The 19,720-nt window shown below is 42.7% G+C and overlaps 1 protein-coding gene across 1 annotated transcript in view; it reads right to left on the bottom strand.

The window, feature by feature from the left end:
• The window catches only part of MARCH4 (membrane associated ring-CH-type finger 4), a 132,476-nt gene that overhangs the window by 24,220 nt on the left and 88,536 nt on the right, over positions 1-19,720 (bottom strand). Inside the window, exons 2-3 of the mRNA XM_027873787.1 lie at positions 13,726-13,881; positions 6,833-7,025 (exon numbers count right to left, since the gene is read on the bottom strand). Coding sequence (XP_027729588.1) covers positions 6,833-7,025; positions 13,726-13,881 — 349 coding nt within the window. The remainder of the gene's footprint in view (positions 1-6,832; positions 7,026-13,725; positions 13,882-19,720) is intronic.

Here is a 19,720-nt window from a genome sequence, read left to right as displayed (position 1 = left end):
AGGATATTTTATTTGTTATCCTTATGCCTTTGCACAGGCTGTCCCCATGCCAGGAATATATGCCCTCCTTATGCCTTTCTCTTATTGTAGAATCCCTAGACCCCTTCAAAACTCAGCTCTCATTCCAACTCTTACATGAAGCCTTTCCTGATCTCTTAGCTGCTAGTGCTTCTTCCCCCAACTGCTCTCTATTTACCTTATGTTTATTTTGTGTATATTTTGTACCTGTTTACACATGTACATGTTTCTCTCAATAGATTATAAACTCCTTAGCAGCAGTAACTGCCAAGGCAGGATTATTGTTTTTGTACCCCAGCATCAGACATAGTAATAGGTAAACAGTTGGTTGGCACCTAAAAATACTTATTAGTCAGGGGCAGCTAGGTGGTGCAGTGGATAGAGCACCGGCCCTGAAGTCAGGAGGACCTGAGTTCAAATCTGGCCTCAGACCAAATACTCGACACTTACTAGCTGTGTGACCCTGGGCAAGTCACTTAACCCCAACTGCCTAAAATAAATACAAAGTAATTTTTGAGAAGAGTCACCAGCATCTGGAGATGAGAAAAGCCTTCATGTAGGAATGGAACCTTCATCTGAGGCTTAGTTTCCTCACTGCTAAAATCAAACTGTTGGACTAAATAATTTCTATGGTCTGGAGAAGCTCTAACATCATTCCTAGAATGCAGGAATAATGTCTTTTTGTTTTTTCCCCCATTTCTCCATTCCCCTCCCCACTGCCTAATAAAGTACTTAGCAGTAGAAACCACTCAATAAATTGCCTCACTGACAAATGGGAACCACCCAGATAGTCATCAAAATTCAATTATTTAGCACTTTCTGTGTACCTACCACAGTTGGAGACATAGACAGAGAAACACAGACACAGACACAGAAACAGACACACACACACACAGAGAGAGAGAGAGAGAGAGAGAGAGAGAGAGAGAATCTAAGATCTGATTCCTTCCAGCAAAAATCTTGCAGTCTACTTGAAAACATAATTCTTTGTGTCTTTACACAGTATGACTATACTTTATCCACACTTTAGGGATCTGTGATTTTGTTATCCTTATGCCCATGCCAGGAATATATGCCCTCCTTATGCCTTTCTCTTACTGTAGAATCCCTAGACCCCTTCAAAACTCAGCTCTCATTCCAACTCTTACATGAAGCCTTTCCTGATCTCTCAGCTGCTAGTGCTTCTTCCCCCAACTGCTCTCTATTTACCTTATGTTTATTTTGTGTGTATTTTGTACCTGTTTACACATGTACATGTTTCTCTCAATAGATTATAAACTCCTTAGCAGCAGTAACTGCCAAGGCAGGATTATTGTTTTTGTACCCCCGCACTCCCTCCACCAATGCAAGTCACTACTCCTGAATAACTTAAAGCAGGGCTTCTTAATTTTGTTTTTGTTTTTGTTTTCATGTACTTCTTTGGCAACTTGGCAAAACCTATAGACCCCTTTTCAGAACCATATGTTTAAGTGCATAAAATAAAACACATAGAATCATTTGGGGAATAAAACAATACAATTATCAAAATATATTTAAAACAACAAACAAACACATTCACAAATCCCAGGATAAAAATATCTATGGATGAAAAAATTTGGCCAATCTGGTAGAGCCTCTCTGAATTTGACTAGGGCTGATCCTCAGATAGCAAATAGACAGTCTACCAGTGGGACCATCCTTGAAAACTTTCTAACCTGGTAGGCCCTGCCAGGGCTTGGGTTTCACTGATACAGCCTTTAAGAATGATGTATCAAAGTAGGGCTTAGTGGAGAGTGACCATACTATTAGGCTAGAAATCCCTTAGGTACTTTGTTGACGGAAAAAAAATAGAAGAGGGTAGTGATGTGGTGTCCTGTGGTGTTGGTATGTTTCATCATGTTTGTGTTCTAGGTTCAGGATGGCTGCTTTGTTATCTTGCTACTCCAGGTAAATTTATTCTAGGTCCCTTCTTCTACTCAGGAAGTCTTTATGTTCCTTCATCACTGCCACACTGAGCTTGATTGGGCATCTTATATTCCATGATGCCAACTCAGAAGATACCTCCTATCCTGTGGTAGCTGGTGTCATTAGATGCTTGAGTTTGGTTGGCATAACTAAATACAAGGCCCTTTTCTCTAACCATAAGATTGTAGAAGGCTCCTTGCTCCCCCTAACAGAAACTGAGTAAAAAAAGACATACTTATTGGTCAACTCAGACAATTTTTGGAGATATTTGTAACTCCAGACACTTTTAAAAGGCTGTTGATGACTGTGATGGCCATCTCTTCAAGCTCAGCCAAGATGTTGTAGCGAGATGAATAGTCACTACTTCAGCAACATGAGGTCAGAGGAGCCAAGGGTCACGGAGGGAGGGGAGCTTGAACTGCTGTTGCCAAACTATTCAGGGGTTTGGCCCCTGGGGAAATCTAATGATATTAGAGTTGAATCAGTCTCAGGGAAAACTAATGATATTAGAGTTGAATCAGTCTTCTCAGACTTGCCTCTTGATTTTCCAAACTTCTTCCTTTCTCAACCTTCTTCCTTCCTGAAGTTTTACTTTACCCAATCTTACCTCCCATTTTCCCTGAAATAAGTCTGTGCTCCAAATAGACTGGCCTCTTCACTGTCCTATGAACCAACTACTCCTTACTCCTTCCTTGTTTCCTTTGTTCATGTCCTCCCCTTTGCCTGGAATCACCTTCTTTTTCCTACTTCTCTAAATCTTTCCACCTGACCCATCTTTCAAGGCTCAGGTGAGTTCTTCTCTTCCATAAAGCCTTTCCTGACCAGTGCAACACACATTGATTAATCATGAAATTTGGAGTTAGCAATATATAATTTTACACTTATATGATGGTTTCCATTCCCACATTAGACTCTAAATGTCTTGAGAGCAGGGACTATCTTCTGTCTTTCTTTGTAGCACAGTACCTGACACATGGCAGGTGGTTAGTAGATGCTTCTTGACGTTGACATTCTTGGCGTGGATCTTTGCTGTGTGCTAAACTTACCTCCCCATCTAACTCTGTAGATTATAAGCTCCTTGAGGACAGGGATCACATTTTATACATCTCTATATCTCCTACTATGTCTAACTAAAATACTCTTTGGGTGATTGACTTATTGCTGTGGTAGCCATTTAATAGAATGTAAGCTAACAGAGGAGAGGGAATATTTCACTCTTGTCTTTTCATCTCTAGTGCATAGCACACCGGAGGGATTCAATGAATGCTTTTGCTTTGAATCAAACTCTAGTAATTGAAAACCACAGTCAGTCCAAAAGTCTCATTGTAGACAAAAGTTTGACTTTTCCTCTCTCTTAGGCCTTTTGAAAAACAAATGGGGGTGGGGTGGTGCACTGCCACCTTGCTCCTATTGATTTCTTTGACCAGGAATTGAATTGATCTAACCATTCAAGTACTAGTGAGCTTTAAAGCAGAGCCAGGACTAGGCTAGCATCTGTGTTCCATTGGCATCTGGGTGGTTCAATGGATAGAGTTGCTGGACCTGCTGTCAGGAAGACACAATTTCAAATCCAGCCTCAGACACTTACAAGCTGTGTATCTCTGAGCAAGTTCCTTCACCTCCATTTGCCTCCATTTCCTCATCTGTAAATTGGAGGTAAGAATAGCACTTATCTCTCAAGGTTGTTGTGAGAAGAAAATAATATTTATAAAGCACTTTGTAAATCTCAAAGTGTTATATAAATGCTAGATATTGTAATCATTGCTAAGAATAATAATACTCTTCCCTGTACCCTCCCCCCAGGTTGAATCTTCAGTACCTGCCTACTTTGTCTCTCTCAGTCAGCTCTGATTGAAATTTGGTATTGATCTTAGCCATTGGTAGACTCTTCCCATAGGTTCCATCTACCATATTTCCTCCCCACCCACTACCACAGCCTCCCCTCTCATTTCTCAACCATTTTTACTTCCTTATTGATTTTTAACCCTCTATTTGCTCTCCAGTGAGGGCAGACACAAAATTGCCTTCGAAGACCATAGGAATGGGCATCCAGCTCTGCTGGGGAACAAGCTGTGTCCTCCGACTATCTTCGACAAATCACTCAATGTTCCTGAACCCCAGTTTCCTCATCTGTAAATCTGGAACAATAACCCTGCTCCCCTCCCTACCTCCCAGGCATATCCTGTAACTGGAGTATATTTGATGACAATCAACAAAATGATAAAGCAGCCTGTTCCCTGCTGGAGTTAAGCATTGGAATGAAACTATAAACTGTTCTTGATGCTTTCTGATGGCAACTCAATAGACTTTAGAAAGCAATTAGAGTCCCTCGGCATTTCTCTCTGCAACCCAGCTATTGTCTTCAAGCAGAGACTAACTTGTTGGGGCGGAATGGGGCCCCCTCCTGACCAGATGGATTTGGCACAATGGGATACTAAATCCTCAGAAACTGTTTCCCTAACAACAGGGGAAAAAAAGGAAAAAACTGTAAGAAACATAAATGGATGGTACTCTGTGCTTATAGCAGAGATAAAATGAGGCAGAGAATGAGAGACAGAGGGCTGCCTACATAAAGAGAGACAGAGGAAATATAATGAGACAACACGAGAAACATATGAAAGTGAGAGACAAATATGGAGAGAGAGAGAAAGAGAGAGAGAGAGAGAGAGAGAGAGAGAGAGAGAGAGAAAGAGAGAGAGAGAGAGAATATGAAAGGAGATAGAGAAAAGTATAGAAACAAGAGGAAAATCACTCTAAGATTGACAGCTCCAGGAAGCAAAGTCTGCCTGTGAAGGTATAGCCTCTTGGAAAAGACAGCTTCTCTCCTTCCACAGGTGGCATTTACCTTTAAATGACCTCATGGGAATCTTGCCAAAAGAAGCTTCCTTTTGACATGTGTGATTTCCTTTTACCTCATTCAGAGAGGCAAGGTAGTTGATTTAGGGAACAGGAAGGCAGCAACTGCTTCCCAGAGCCCCCAGAAGGACACCAGCCTCTCTCTTACTTCAAGGCTGCCCATATACAATGGGGGATGGAGGAGAGAGACAGAGACAGAGACAGACAGAGAGAGAGAGAGAGAGAGACAGAGAGACAGAAACAAAGACAGAGAGACAGAGAGAGAGAGAAAGAGAGTCTAAGAGATTGCCCCTCTGTGTTCTTGTTAGAGAAGTGTGTGCATTGGAGGGAGGAGGAGAAAAATTGCTGATGAAACCTTCTTGTGGTCAAGTTGTGTAGCTGGGGTGGGGGGCCTGGTATTCTTTTACAGCTTTCTCAATTGTTTGTGTTATCATTCCCTTGTGTTTTATCCATCCCTGGGCAAGTCTTGTACCTTAGGCTGTGCTGCAAGCTGTCTGAGATCTCGGACCCAGAGAACACCGAATAGCAAAGTGACAGTAACTGCACAAGCCTTGGACAATTGTGTGTCTGACGACATTCTCTCCAGTGAACCCACGCCTGGGACTGATGGACCCTGACATTCCCAACACTGAAAGGTCCATTAGAAATATAATTCTCCTTCCTCCAGAAGAAATGTTAGTGTTAACACTGAATAGGAAGAAATCGTGTGGACAAAAGGCTCTTGTGGCTGCTCCTAGCAGAATACTACCAAGGAAATGTAAAGCCACTGAGGCTGTCACCTGGCACTCAATATGGTCCTTGGCAGGGCCTCTGCTGGTTGACCAAGTGTTAGACCTGCTGAAGTCCTGTTCTTTTTACTTTCAGAAAAAGACCAAACCTTTCAAAGTGACAACCCCTGAAGACAGCGATAAAGAATGGACAAAGTAACAAATCACATATCACTCAAAATTCAGAAGAGACTAAAAATCTCTACATGTACAAATAGTATCCAGGATCCTAAATGCTACAGTCAAAGCTAGGCATATGTACATGGGGTTCATCTGGTATTTCTAGGCTATGCTAGCTCAACCTGGCATAATAGAGCTCAGAGGAGGAAGGAGCAGAGGCTTCTGCGAGGGATCTGGGAGGAATTAGGGACTGATCTATGGGGAAGAAGACTAGTGGTTAACACCATTTTCATACATTTATAGAAGGATTTGGATCTGGAAAGGACCTTGGAAAACATCTAATCCAATCGGAAATTCTTAACCTGAGGGCCACAGAATCCTAAGAGATGTACAGATAGATTTCAGGGAGTTTGTGGACTTCCAACAGGAAAAGAAAATCACATCTTTATTTCATTAGAATTGATTTCCTTTGTAATTCTGGGTATTTGACTTTAATCATTTAAAAACATTATTCTGAGAAGGTGTCCATAAGCATCAGACTGTCAGAGGTATCCATTACACAAAAAAGTCTAAGAATCCCTGATCTAATACTAGTGACCTCTTTTCCAGCTGAGGAAACTGAGGCCCAGAGTGTTAAAGTGATCTGCTCATGGTCACACTTTGTAAGCATCATAGCCAGAACTTGAACCCAGGTTCATTGACTCCAATTTCCAACAGACCGCCCTGCCATACATTATTGAGTGAATGTGAATACCATGTGAATAATTTTTGAGATGACTTCACAAACTCCTCTTCTAAGAAGTGACTGTGTATCTGTGGGAGGGAGAAGAACAGACTGGTATTCCTCGAGTAAGCTTTGATTGTCATTGAAGGCTGCAGGGTCAGCACTTGGGGCAAGCCTCCTGATCTTATTTCCCTGGGGGAAGTGTTTGCCTCTCCATTATGCTACACTTACCTTCAGGCTTCCCAGGTCCCACCCTGTTGAGACCTTCAATTCTTGTTTATGTCTACCTTCCAAAGCCAGACCCAAGAGGACTTTCCTCTCCCTTGCAAAGGGAGCTGTTGGTCTCTGGGCCTTGGAGTCATCTGTTCCCCTGCCCACTGAGGAGCCAAACATAGTGACCCACCTATGCACACCACGTCCATGAAGCCATACATCCCATAGCAGATCTGGAATAGGAGGTCCTGGCGCTGCCATTTGGCCGAGGGACTGAAGGTGGACCAGATGAGCCAAGAGATGCTGGCAATGAGGAAGAGAGAACCCAGGATGGCTGCTGCAATCTGGACTTTCTCAATGACCGTCAGAGAAATGGCCTGCCACTGGGAAGGACAGAACAAGAGGTTAGCGAGATGATTGGGCAGCTTTCCCCTCACCCTACTTCTCCCAAATCCATTGGCATCCAGATCAGAGCTTCCTGGTTTATTGCAATCTTTGATGTATTTGGAAGCTTCTGAACAAGCCACAGCACATTTAATCCTCCATATCCACAGATTAAAAAAAAAATTATCTAGAGGGGGTCTGTGCTGGTAGAAAAGTCCAGAGTTCAGAGAAGATCCAAAGGAGTGAAACATAATATAATTATGGACAAAGCACCATCAAAGAGCAGCTTTTGGCTGGACCACTCTGATAGGCATGCCTGGACACCAATAGAAATCTTTACTCTTTGCTCAGCCAAGGATACAAAAATTATTGTGTTACCAACCCTGAGATTGTATAAATTAAGGCAAGAGGGGGCTAAGAGGAGCAGGCCAAAGGTCCTAGAGCTGGTTTTGAATACCAGGAATGAGCTATAAGAACTTTTAATCTTGGCATCATCTTCCTCACCACACACTAAATTTGGATGACTCCAAAGACTGTCCTAAATCCTCTTTTTTCTCTATACTCAATCCCTGACGACCTCATCCATTTCCATAGATTCAATTAACACCTTGATAAAGATAACTTACCAATCCAGCCTTAAACTTTCTCCTCTAAACTGCAGCCATACATCACCAACTGCCACGTCCCCAAACTAAGCTCTTGGCAGGCATGTGGTGGAGAGGATTTTTATCTGGTACAGGTTGGATTAGATGGCCCTTAAGGTTCCCTCCAACTTCAAGATGTTATGTGTTTGGGGTAGGTTAGTGGAATATCTTGGGCTCTCTATGGTTCTTTCCCTGCTCTGCCCCCCGCCATTCTCTCTCTCTCTCTCTCTCTCTCTCTCTCTCTCTCTCTCACACACACACACACACACACACACACACACACTTCTTTAGAAGAAATTCTAAGAGTATCACAGCTAAAAGCAATTAAGGATGGCACTTTATTGTTGCCAGGAGTTATTTGCTGGGAAGAGAGTGGCCTCTCCAGCAAGCTCAAGCACATTTTCTTTCCAGAGGTAGTCCAAAGGTCTCAGGGTAGTATCATAAGACTAATTGTTTATATGTATCTCCAAGGTGAAAGAGTCTCATTGGAATGTTGGGGTGCTGCTGTCTAGCAGTCCTGAGTTCTTTTCCTCTCTGAAGGGAATTCAAATCACAAAGGTAGCATTATGAGTATGGAGGACTTTAGGATTCTTCAAAAATTGGGACTCACTGGAAAGGGAGATTTGTTTTGATTTTTTATGGGCTATTGTGAATCCTTTCATACATCTTTACTTTTTTGAGGGATAAAATAAAGAAGATATATTTGTGTTAATTTGTGTGCTTGTATGGGATTTGGGAGATCTTTTGACCACATATATAGAAACCCAGACACAGTCTATATTCACAGATTTTCCCTGAGTAAACTCTGGATAGGGGGCAGAATAAACCAAAGAGTGAATTTGGGGGTTAGTCCCTAAAAATGAATACTGTCCTGACAAACCCAGAGCCTGGGAACCTTGGAACATAAATTGTATCCATTACTGTGTTAATTCATCATCGGATCCCACCTAAATCTGTCCTCCATAGTAGGAGGCCTGTTGCATACCTTATGGTACAACATGGACCCCTCCATAGTAGGAGAGAGGAGGACCGTTCAGAGAGTATCTTTTCCCGTTTCGAAGCATAACTGAAGACATTGTCAATGATCTAAATCTTAGTATCTCTCTCCACTCTAACTAAGGGGAATCAGAAAGAAGCTGAGGGATAGTTACTTAGTTTCAGAATGGATCTTTTCCTAATGTCTCCTCTTTGGACATTCTGTATTCAGAGACAAAGCTACATAAAGCTACCCAGTTCTAGCATAACTAGCAGACCCCATGCACTTGCTCAGTGATTGGGTTCTTTGGGAATGTCAGTGCCCCTGGCTGGTTCTACTCGACCATATATGACTCCTGTTGAGGTTCTTTGAGGGTGATGAAGCCATGTCCTCATTGACCACTGAGCAGCAAGAGCCAATGACTCAGTGGACCTTTCAAAAGGGAGTGACTTCACCTGGTTCAGACTTTCTTAGAACCTCTAGGTGGCATCATATAACTAGGACTTTGGATGAAGAGTGCAGGGGCGATCTTTCTCCACTTTGGCTGCATGTTGGTTATTTCTATGTGTCAGGTGGAGTGGGGGAGAGAAGGGGCTCAACTACAAGAGTTGAACCTTGGCCTCTGATTGCTTCTTCTTTGGGCTTCTTTGGCTGGTCCCAGATGAATATTGATCTTGAGATAGGAGGGAACAAGCTTGAAGGCAACAATCCTCAGCCAGGGCCAGCTGCATTTTGGAAGGGGTCAAGGCAACTACTCCAGTTCAAAGGGTATGGCACAGAACTGAGATAAGGTATAAAATGGAAGAGATTCTGCAGTCTCAGAAAATACCTTCTCTTTCAATGGTTTTAAGTCTCGACTTCTGGGTAGAATTTATTTAGTGCAGTTTGCTTGTGTTCTTCCAGTGAAACTTGTGAGAGCCTTTTATGCTAAGCATTTTTGTGTGTGTGTATAGGAAATAAATACCTGTCCCAATCCTTATTTACATTGTACATTGAGTACTTCTTTGATCCTCTTTTTGGGGAGACCCTAGAACAAAACCTAAGCTTTAAGTAAGTCTTCTCTGGGTGTACCAGGGTGATAGCATAAGAAGCTAACAAATGTAAGAAAAGGAGTCTAACTCTTCTCATTAGAGGCCACTGAACTGGCTCTAGAATAGAAGGGTCATGGATGGAGAGGGAGAAGATGTAGTGCCCCAGCCCCTCTGGGTCCACCAACAGTTGTTATTGCTGAATAAATGTTTATTGATTGATTGATTATTAGACTAGGAAAGTAGTAGAGTGGAAAGAATGTGGGTTTTGGAGTCAAAGGACCTTGGTTCAAGGTCCAGCTCTGCTACATGCTAACCCAATAACCCTGGCTAAGTCATTTAACTTCTCTGGGTGAATCATTTAACCTCCTATATAGAATGGGGAAGGAGTGTAGACTACATGATGGACTAGATGATTTCAAAGGTCCTGCCCAGATCTAAATCTAGATCCTCTGACTTGTCAACTCTATAGGAGACATTCTACTGTCCTACTACCTCCATGAAGTCTTCTGAGCCCTTCAGCTCCTGCATGTGTCCCTCACCTTCCTTCTGGCACTTTTCCAGTGATTGTCTGATTTGCATTATAATTGTTTGCATACACATCCTATTTCCCTTGCTAGACTCTGACATGTTTCCCAATGACTGGGCATCTTGAACCACCCAGTAGTCTCTATATGGGGCATGAGTCTGGCTTCGGGTCAGAGAGAAACAAAAGGACCCTGCTGAGGTTCCACAGCCCTGCATTAACAGCACCAGGATGGGAACCTCCAGCTCTATTTTTCCATCGCCTGCTTTGCAGCCTGTTTTCAGGAAGGCCCACTTCATCCCACCTCTCAGTCTGCAAGACAGAAACTCTCACTGGAATTGAGCAGTGTTGTCTCCCTTGATAGCTCCTGTCTGGCTCATTGCTGGAAACCAACATGAGTAAGCAATGCAGCCCACAAACTGTGCCCCACCCACAGAATGCTCCCGGGGAGCCGGGATCCTTCCTTCTGCTGGTGTTCTCACTTTGGGGATGGTGAAAATTACCCACCTTTGCACACACCAAGGCAAGCAAAGGAGGCACAGTTCAACTTCTAGGAACTCACAGCTGGAAACATGGCAGCAACCCAGATGGAGGTGAGATTAATGACTCAGGTGCATACAGCACTTTACAATTTGCAAAAGAGTTTCTTACAATAACTCTGTGGGGGGGAGTTAGGACAAGTTTTACAATCCTCGTTTTTTTTTTTTTTTTTTTGAAACCAGACTTGAGATTTCATTGAAATAGGGAGCTCCTACTGAGGAACTCCCTCTACCAATGGACATGAGCTCCTCTATCTCAGCAACTGAGGGAGCTGTCTCCCTTGATGTGGAGAGGTTCACACAGCTCCAGTGGGTGTCAAAGGCAAGATTTGAACCAAGGTCTTCCTGACACTGAGACACTTCCCCATTTTATAGATAAGGGAACAGGTCCATAGAAGCAATCTGTCCGACATGGGTCGCACAGCTGGAAAATTGGCAAAGCTGAGATTTGACTTTAGGTCATCTGGCTCCCAGGCCAGGGCTCTCTGTTACATGATGTCTGTCAGAAACAAAATGCTGAATGGACTTCTCAAGCTATAGGGTGCATAGATATGATATTTTGTGAAAAGTTAGCTCAGACTAATTCTGAGACTTACAGCCTAAAAGCAGATAATTGCTGCTTGGGAATTTGTAAGAGGCATCCTGAATGGTGATCCAACCCTTCTTCAAGGTTTTGGTTGAAAGTGTTAATGGGTTAATGTGGCTATCTGAGGCTCAGGAGGACCTGGGTAAAGTGCCCTTTGTCTCTGGTCTGTCTCCAGAGGACCTGAAATCCACTGGCTTAGTGCTGCTACTAAATTCAAGGTTTATAAACAAATGATGGGGGTGGGAGGGAGGGAAATAGGGGTACAATGCACACAATTTTGGAAACCTTGCATCTATATTTTATAACCTACATGCAATGCGTAAAACACATTTTCTTTAGATCCACTTCTACCCAAGTTTTTCCTGTACCCTCTCTGTAATACCCCCCCAATTCTCTCATATCCCCTAAAGTTCAGCCTCAACACTATCCTGTTCTACTCCTGCATTAAGGGGACAACAGAAAGAAGGGTCATAAGATCATAGATTTAGAGCTGGGAGGGATTTCGTAAGCTACGCAGCTCAAACTTCATTTTTTAGATAGGGAAATTGAGGCCACAGAGATAAGGTGATTTACCCATTGGTCACCCATTTGAACCCAGACCTCGACCACAGAGCCAGTCCATTTCTCACTGTACCCCAATACATCCTCTTGCCAGGACTCAGGAAGGCAATAGAAGATGCCCTGGAGGTTTGTTGCTACAGCTGCTCCGTGGCTGCATCTGGGATTTATTCCTTCCAGGCCCAGTGCCGCTGGCAATGGACTTTCCGGGCTCCCTGGGGGCCGAACAGGCCGCTTGCATTTTTCCATTAGGAAGAAGAGAAGATAGAAATACACACCAGTGGTGCTAACTTCCCAACTGATGCTCCTTCCTCACTTATGCACTGGCTAATTAATTATGTGGCAGCTTAATTGGCTAATTATGCATGTGCAGTGGTATTTTCAGAGGCAAATCACTTTATTTATGTGGATGCCTCTCACCCAGAACTGCATTTGGATAGGGGGAATTTACGAGTGTTTACATTTGGGGTCTGCCAAGTCCTTTAGTTCTCATAGATGTGCCAGGGCTTGGCAAGTGGGATCTGGGTGGGGAGAGCTGGGCAGCAAGGTCAAGGCTCATTCCATTGGGTCTTAAGAAGAAGGTCTTGCTTGGTAAAACACATATACTACCTTCACCCATTTCTGATGTTGGTTTCATGCCTCTTTTTATCTCTCTGACTCTTGTCTTTTCACTTGTCTCTCCCTAAATTTTCCTCCCCCCCTTTTTTTTGTCCTCCCATCATTTTGTCTTCTCAACTCTCCATTATTCTCTGTTAATTCTTATTTTTCCTGCTTCTGCCTCTTTCTTTGTTCTCTTTCCTCTCTCCTTTTCTATGCTTCCTCTCCTCTCTGCTCTTTCTCCTCTCTTTACACCAATTCTCCTCTCTTCTCTCCCCATCCCTCTCCTTGACTTCTGTACCCCATTATTCATCATTCCCTGTCATCTTTCTCTGACTCATGTCATCTCCATCTCTTCCCCCATGCCAACCTAAGGACTTCAGTCAACCCCCTCCTACTATCTCTAATTCAACTCAATTAATATTTATTAAGCACCTACTGTGTACAGAGAACTGTGTTACGTATGTTGGAGAGATACAGTGGGACATACTGTTCCTGCCCTAGAGTGGACTATAGGAGAAATATTACACATATGCAAGAATTATAATTCCAAATAATATGTTATGTGCATGAGAGAGACAAATAAAAAGCTAAGATGCCAAAGGAATAGAAAGCTAATTTCTGACTGGGGGAATCAAGCAAGGCTTCATGGAGGAAGCCACATTTCATTTGGACTTTAAAAGATGATTAAGCTATGCGACTCTGGGCAAGTCACTTAACCCCAATTGCCTCACAAAAAAAAAAAAAAGATAATTAGGAATTCAATGGAGTGAGGGGGTGAGAGATCAGTACAAAAGGCATCCCAAGCATGGGAAACAGTATAAATACAGGCATGGAGGCAGGAAGAAGGAGGAGGTGTTTTGGAGACAAAAAAAAGAGCATATGGAATGTAGTATTAGAAAAAAAAAACTAGGAAAGTGACATCATATTTTGAAGGTCTTGAAGGAGTTTGAAATTGACTTGGCAGGTAGTAGGGAGCCACTGAAAAGTTTTGAGCAGAGAAGCAACAACATTTGTGCGCCGGAAAGATTCATTCTGGCTGCAATCTAAAAATGGGTTAGAGAAGGGAGAAGCAGAAAGCCCGGTTAGAAGAAAGGGTTTTGAATTGAAAACAAGCAAAAACCAGCTTGGGGTGTGGGGATCGCGTTGATTTCTTCCCTCCCCAAACCCAAGAATGTCCACAACCCTCCAAGGGGTCCTGGGATCTGGGGAAGAGAGGCGCGGCCCCGCCTCCTGGACCTTTACCTGCAGAGGATTCTTTGTGCTTATGGCAATGACGTGGTACTTGTAGTAACACAATTCACAGCTCCAGCAGCCCCTCTCGCTGATCCACTTTATCAGGCAGGGCTGGTGTGTGCACTTGACTGACCCGTCGCAGCGACAGGGACTCAGCAGCTCCCCCTGCAGAGCAAGAGTGAGAGGCGCAGTGAGAAAGAGCGGGGGAAGAATTCCGGCATCAAGGCAAGAAGTATTTATTAAGCGTCTACTGTGTACTGGGCCATGTGCTAAGGACAGATGATTGGCAGCTATGTGGCACAGTAAGAACACAGGACTTGGAGCCAGGAAAGCCCCCTTTGAATCCTGCCTCATGTACTGACTAGCTGTGGGACCTTGGGTAAATCACTTACTGTACCTCACTTTCTTCATTTGTAAAATGGGAATAATAATAACACTTACTTCACTGGGGGATCATGAATACCAAATGATAAGTATAAAAAGTGCTTTAAAACTTGCAGTATTATATAAATATTAGCTGTTTATTTAGCATTCAGCCAAGAGCTGCCTATGTGGATTGTACTAGCTGACCTCTCAATATTCTATTTTTCCCAGTTGTATGTACCATTAAGCAAGTCACTTAAACTCTGGACATCAGTTTCTTTATCTGTAAATTGAAGGAACTGGATTCTATGTTCCCTTCTAGTTCTAAATCTATGATCTGATAATCCTAAGGAATAGGGTGCTCAGCCCTAGGCAGAAGCAGCCAAGAGACCCACATCCTTGATCATGGCCATGCAAGGCAGCTCATTTCATTTCTGCTCATCAGCTTCCTCCCCTGGGAAGACCCAGGGAGAAGGATTCCCAGCTAATCCTGCTAACCCAGTTGGCCTCCTTGGAAGCCAAGGAGCATGAGGTAGGGGTATGAAATCCAATTCAACAAGCATTAATGAAACACCTGCTGTATTCCAAGTGCTGTGTTAGGTGCTTGGTGAGATGCAAAATTGAGATAAAACAGCCCTGCTCTCATTGAGCTTATAGCCTGGTAGGCAGTCCCACCAGAGTTACGTAGATAGCGTTACATCATCACACGCACACACACAGAGCAGATATCTGTGGACCTGTGAATCAAGGACTGTGATCAGCCTTTCCCCCAGAGTTTGAAAACAAGAAGAAATCAATCAATAAGTACTTATTACTAGTACCTACTAGTGCCAGCCACTGTGCTAGGTGATTACAAGTACAAAGAATGAGACAATCCCAATCTCAGGGGCTAAGGCTATGATAGCATAAGGTTAGACATAATGAGGGTGTTCCCTGCAGCCAGACTTGTGGATGCTGACAGAGGACAGAAGGGAAGCTGGGGACATTTCTTCCCCTTGGAAATCTCTCATTTGAACTTGGGAAAGGGATTCTCCTTGAATGCAAGAGACAGGCAAGATCCATCCCCAGACACTCACCTTTGACGTTCCTATCCCTGTATAAACCATCCTTCACATGGGAAATGCCCATTTCTAATTGTGTCTTTGTTGATGCTATTTCCCCCACCAGTCCTACCCTCCTTGTTCCCCCTCTAAATCCTATTCATCCTGAGGACCACCTCAGGTCCCACCTTCTCTAGGAAGTCTTTCTTGACTACTCCAGTCTACACTGATGTTTCCTCTAAATTTTGCTTGACTGAATTAATTCACGTGTGTTCTAATCCTGTTCCTCAATTAGACTGTATCCTTCTCAAAGGAAGGGACACATTTTATGGTTCTCTATAACCTCCTTGGCTCCCTCTGTCTCAATCAGGCCTAGTGTCATTCTGGACACATTCAATAACCACTGGATGAAAGATTAATCTGGAAACAGAATTCTGTTTTAAGCCCTAAATTAACTGCATTCTGGGCTTCTTGTAACCCTGTCTTCAGGGCTCAGTTAAACTGGAAGGGTGGAAATTTAAGAATGCCTCAAAGAACCAAGGAAATTCTTATACCTGGTCCTTCAAGTGTTAAAGTCTTTGGTACTGGATCAAAGACACTAATTAAAGACAGAGAGCTCAGAATTCCCTCTGTAATCTTGATGCTGAGAGCTTCAAGACCAAGCAAATCTCCTAGGATCTCCTGGGGAAGGAAGAATCTAGTCTGACCTTTCCCTGACCCCAAATTGGCTTACTCTTCTACAAGACATATTTCAAAGCTCTTTCATGTCTAAATTATGTTATTCTCACAATTACTCTTTGGATCAGGTGCAAATTATTATGCTATGAGGATAGGGAACTGATCCCTCGATTTCACTCTTGTAGGGAACTCCCAGGTGAGAAAGCTCCCTTTATGAAAGCAGATCAGCACCTTCTTGGTAACTTAGCATCTTAAAGAGTTGCCTAGAGCCATGAGAAGTAAAATGACTTGTTTAGGGTCATACAACTATTATGGGCAGAGGGATAATTTAGACCAGATCTTCCTGGCTTTAAGGCCAGCTCTCTAGACACCATACCATGTTCTCTTGTTGTCATAGATTCAAACATAAGTGTGTATATATATATATATATATATATGTTTACTCAAAGGGCCTAGATTCATATCCTACCTGTCACTTGTTACCTGTGTGACCTTAAACAAGTCATTTTTAAGTTCACTAGACCTTGGTTTCCTCATCTATAAAAAGAGGTGGTTGGACTAGATGGTCTCCAAGGCCCCTGGCAGCTCTCCATGTAATCCTAGGTTGTATTCTGTTTTTATGTATTTATATGGGTCATGCCCTATATTGGAAATGCATTCCCTCCTCTCAATTTGTTTTGTTTGTTTGTTTTGTTTTGTTTTTAGCTCAGGAGCTCCCTCCTCCACAGAGCTCTCCCTGATCCCACCCAGCTAAGGTATCTTCTCTCTCCCCCAATCTTCTTAGATCTCTTTACCAGGTCTTTCCTTTACCCCTATCACATTGTACTTGTCTTGTACAGCACACCTATCATAACCACCACTCCCTCCCCTATCCAACATGTACTCCTTGAAGGTAGGGACAAAGCCATTTTTATCTTCCTATTTCCAGCACCTAGCACAGTGTTCTAGACAGATTAAATACTTAATAAATCTTTGTGGAATGAATTCTCAATGTCACTGGTGGAGCTGGGGCTCTGACACCAGGCTGCTCTCTCCCAGACTAAGATTCTGTATTCTCTCACCACTGAGCTACTGGGAGAATTGCTCAGATCTGCTTCTCTGGTGGTTTGAAATAAAATTGAAGACTCAGGTTTAACTGGGATGGTTTCAGTGGAGTATGACCTAGAGACAGGGGGATGGACAAGCTGACCTTTTGAGAACTCCTGCCAGTAAGAGGAGTACTTATTAATCCACCATAAACCTCTGCTGTCAATAATAAAGGAAAACTTTGGGGAAGTCTAAAATTGGTCTCTGTAAGTAACAACACTCAAAGTCGTAGCATCTGTTCCAAGACCAAATATTGAATGCCTTCCTTCATTCATGGATTTCTTTTCCTTTATTTTGGCTGACTTCTTTTTTTTCACCCTCGCCCATCTGAAAGAGCTATTTTCATTGTTCTTGAGTTATCTGATTGCCATGGTGGCAACAGATATGTCCCTCAACCCACATAGGCTCTGGTGTATCCTCCCCTGAGCAAAAGCCAGGGAAGAGAGGAAATACATCCACAACTAGTGTGTGTGTGTGTGTGTGTGTGTGTGTGTGTGTGTGTGTGTGTGTGTGTGTGAGAGAGAGAGAGAGACACCTGATGGGTCCTGTTTGCAGCTCTAGAGGCTCAAATACATTCTCTACCTCCAATTCCCTTAGGGTGGGGGTGGGGGGATACACTGGGAAATCAGTGAGACAAAGACAGAGAAACCAGGACGAAAGAAGTACCTTTCTGACATCCTTAATCAGCCTTCTCTGACTAATCCCACCCCTTTCCATTTCTTCCAATCACTTGGTAGGATTGACAGGATTCACTAGGGAGAAGGAGTAGGGAGGAAATGGAAAAACTGGGATTTCAGTCATATCTTCCTTCTGCCAACCCCTATCCCTCTCTTTTTTCAGAACACTGTTCAAAATCTGACTGCTTTATAAAGTCTTCTTAGGCCCACCTAGACCTAGTTACTTTACTCCTTTTCACAAACCCTTATCCTTTTGTTCCTGCCAAATATAGATACATACATATGTATGCATACATACGTACGTACATATGTACATACACACACACATACATATACATATACATATGCAATTCTCCTGAGGTGCAGTGAGATATGTCCAGGGGTGTGCTGAAGCCAGCTCAAACCAGCCAGTTGTTAAATTCTCAGTTTGACACCTCCAAAATTGGTAATTGGCAAAGACTACAAATCAGAGTTTAATTTATTGTTTTGATGATTATCTAGACCTAAGAAATGATAGAGAAATGTTAATAATGCAAATTAAAAGTACTTATTGTTTGATTTGAGTGGGGGAAAGAGGTGGTTGGTTATTAAACATTTATCAGCACACCTCCAGATATATCTCATGCCCATGTGTCCAATTTAATGGCTTGTGTTCTCATGTGCTTTTTATGAAAGTTTGCCCCAATTAGGAAGGTACAGAAAGCCAAATGCTGAAGCTCAAATCCAAGCTTCTTTGACATTTTATTAGGCTTCATTTTCCTCCTTTGTAATACAAGGTGGTTGGATTCAGTGGGCTTTCATGGATTTTGTAGATTGAAAGCTCTCATCTAACCAATTCTTGCTTAAAACTATGGATTCTTAAGGATGAGGATCCTGTACTGACTTTTCCTTTCCTTTTCCAGGTAGTTTAAGCACATTGTGGATGTTCATTTTATAGTGTTAACTATATGTGCAGGATGGAAAGGGGCCCAAGAGAGAATGACCAAAGAAGAGGATCTTTCCTTCCAAATCTCCCAAATATTAGAGCTAGATTTGGGTCTACTGAACAATGAGGGGAAGGAATAAGCTAGGGTAGTCAAACTCCTAAGTCAGGTTCCTGACAATGATTTCTAGCATCCACACACCCTGAGGAGGTCATCTCAGTGGAGTGTGACCTACAGACAGGGGAATGGACAAGTTGACCTTTTGAGAACTCCTACCGGTCAGAGGAGTATTTAGTAATCCATCATAAACCTCTGCTGTCAATAGCAAAGGAAAGCTTCGGGAGGTCTAAAATTGTGCCTGAAACACAAGAGTGTTTGCTATAAGGAAGAACCTCTTCTCAGTAAAAGTAAGACTCTCCTCTGTTGGGGAATCTAAAACACATATAAATCTTACCTGTCCAGGCTGCTTTGAGTGAGATCCAATCAGAGGCATGGAAGATAGACAAAGATGACCTCCACTATTTCTCACCCTGGGATTCTGTTCTTCTCAAGAGAAGAAGATAAGCTGAGCTCTCTCTGGCAATCAATTGTATGTGACTGGCTCTGATTTCTGGTTTGAGGTCTTCTACTCAATTCCCCCACCCCATGGCACTTAACACATCATCAAGGCTGACCTGGATCATAATTCCTCTGACTTCTAACCATGCCTAAATTGTCCCAGTGCTGAGTCTTCCCTTTGAGAAAAAAACACTAGATTCACATGTTCAGAACACAATAAAGTTTGTGGCAGTTATCCAGAAAAGTTGGGAGACAACCCCAGAACCTACTACCAAAGGGGAAAAAAAGGGATGTAGGTCTTTAATGATAATAAAAACATTTATGTAGCACTCCAAGATGTATAAAGCACTTTACATATATCACATTTTTTCATTTAAAAAATAAATCTGAATTGTATCTTTTGTTTTGAATTTTCCTCTGTGTCTGTCCTATTTCCTCCTTCCAGAAAGTCATCCCATATAACAAAAATATATTTTATAAGAAAAAAATCAAGCATCAAAATCAATCAATACATTTAAAAATATGAAAATAAGTATATCTCATTTGATGGATGATTCATTGTCTCTATTGACTCAATCAATCAGATAATTGCTCTCATACCAGCACCTCACCTCCTACACACACACATACATACACACACACACACACACACACACACACACACACACACACACACACA

This window comes from Vombatus ursinus, unplaced genomic scaffold (genome assembly GCF_900497805.2).
Source record: "Vombatus ursinus unplaced genomic scaffold, bare-nosed wombat genome assembly UNPS02014802.1, whole genome shotgun sequence".
NCBI lineage: Eukaryota > Metazoa > Chordata > Mammalia > Diprotodontia > Vombatidae > Vombatus > Vombatus ursinus.
This window is presented reverse-complemented; position numbering and strand designations above follow the sequence as displayed.